Source organism: Neophocaena asiaeorientalis, unplaced genomic scaffold (assembly GCF_003031525.2).
Source record: "Neophocaena asiaeorientalis asiaeorientalis breed wild unplaced genomic scaffold, Neophocaena_asiaeorientalis_V1.1 scaffold45, whole genome shotgun sequence".
NCBI classification, from domain to species: domain Eukaryota; kingdom Metazoa; phylum Chordata; class Mammalia; order Artiodactyla; family Phocoenidae; genus Neophocaena; species Neophocaena asiaeorientalis.
In genome coordinates, this window is record NW_020174642.1 from 9,942,961 (window position 1) to 9,944,101 (window position 1,141).

The window sequence follows — 1,141 nt, forward strand, 5'->3', positions numbered from 1 at the left end:
GAGGCGCCCGCGGCCGGGGCCATGCTGTTCTGGTTGTGCACCTCCACCTGGTGCCGCCAGATGCTGAAGGCCGACTTGAAGGTGCGCATGCACTCCAGGCAGGTCAGCTTGCGGTACTCGCACTTGCCCTCGTGCTCGCGCTTGAGCTCGGGCGAGAAGAACCTGAGGCTGCAGTAGGGGCACACGGTGGCCGTGCGGCACAGGCGCTCGTGGCTCCCCTGCTCTAGAAGAGAAGAGAGCTTGGCATTACAGAGGCGGCACAGGTAGAGCTCGGAGCCGCCGCCCGCCGGGCCCCCGGGCGCCGCGCGCTCCCTGGGCCTGGTGGCCCTGCCGGCCCCAAGGGCCTTCTCTCCCGGATGCATCTTCACGTGCTGCTTGAGCTGGGAGAGGAAGCGGTAGGCCTTCCCGCAGGCCGTGCACACGTACGCGCCTTTGGCCCGGGACCTCAGGCTCCTCTTGATGGCTTGCACGGGGGAGCCGCCGGGGCCCTGGAAGCCGGGCCGGCCTCGCCGCAGCTTCAGGATCAGGGCCTTCTTAATCTCCCGCTCCCTCACGATGTCGATCAGCTTCCTCTGGAATTTCTCGTCCAAAACGGCGTGCGAGCTGGCGGCCGGGGACGGGTTCTTCACGATGCCGTGCTGCGTCTGGCAGTGCGTCCACACTTTGAAGTTGGTGTGAAAGCGCTTGTGACAGATGTCGCAGGCGTACGGCTTCTCGGGGTTGTGGTACATGTTCACGTGCCGGTGAAGGCCGGCCGTGGATCTAAAGATCTTAAGGCAGTGTTTGCATTTAAATTTTTTGTTTGGTCTCGCACCCTCCAGCTCGCCGAATTCGTCCTTGCTCAAGTCAGAACCCGGGAAGTCGGCCTCGAGGAGAGGCGGGCTCGAGCGCTCCGCACAGGGGTCTCCCGCGCCCGGCGAGCCCCGGTCCTCGGCCTTCGGCTGCTTGGCCGGCAGCCTCCTGTCCGCCTGGAACCGCCTCTTGGCCGGGAGTCGGCTCGCGTCTTGCCGGTCGTCGTCCGCCTGCGGGACCAGGTCCCTCGTGGCGGCCGCAGCGTCCCCCACTGTGACACGGATGATGTCGCCGGGCTCCGGGGGACTGCGCGGCTCGGCCTTGACCCGCACCTCGGGCCCGGGGGCTG

At 67.0% G+C, this 1,141-nt stretch overlaps 1 protein-coding gene across 1 annotated transcript in view; it reads right to left on the reverse strand.

Moving 5' to 3' along the window:
• The window catches only part of ZBTB21 (zinc finger and BTB domain containing 21), a 17,008-nt gene that overhangs the window by 4,930 nt on the left and 10,937 nt on the right, over nt 1–1,141 (reverse strand). The window contains exon 3 of the mRNA XM_024758437.1: nt 1–1,138. Coding sequence (XP_024614205.1) covers nt 1–1,138 — 1,138 coding nt within the window. The remainder of the gene's footprint in view (nt 1,139–1,141) is intronic.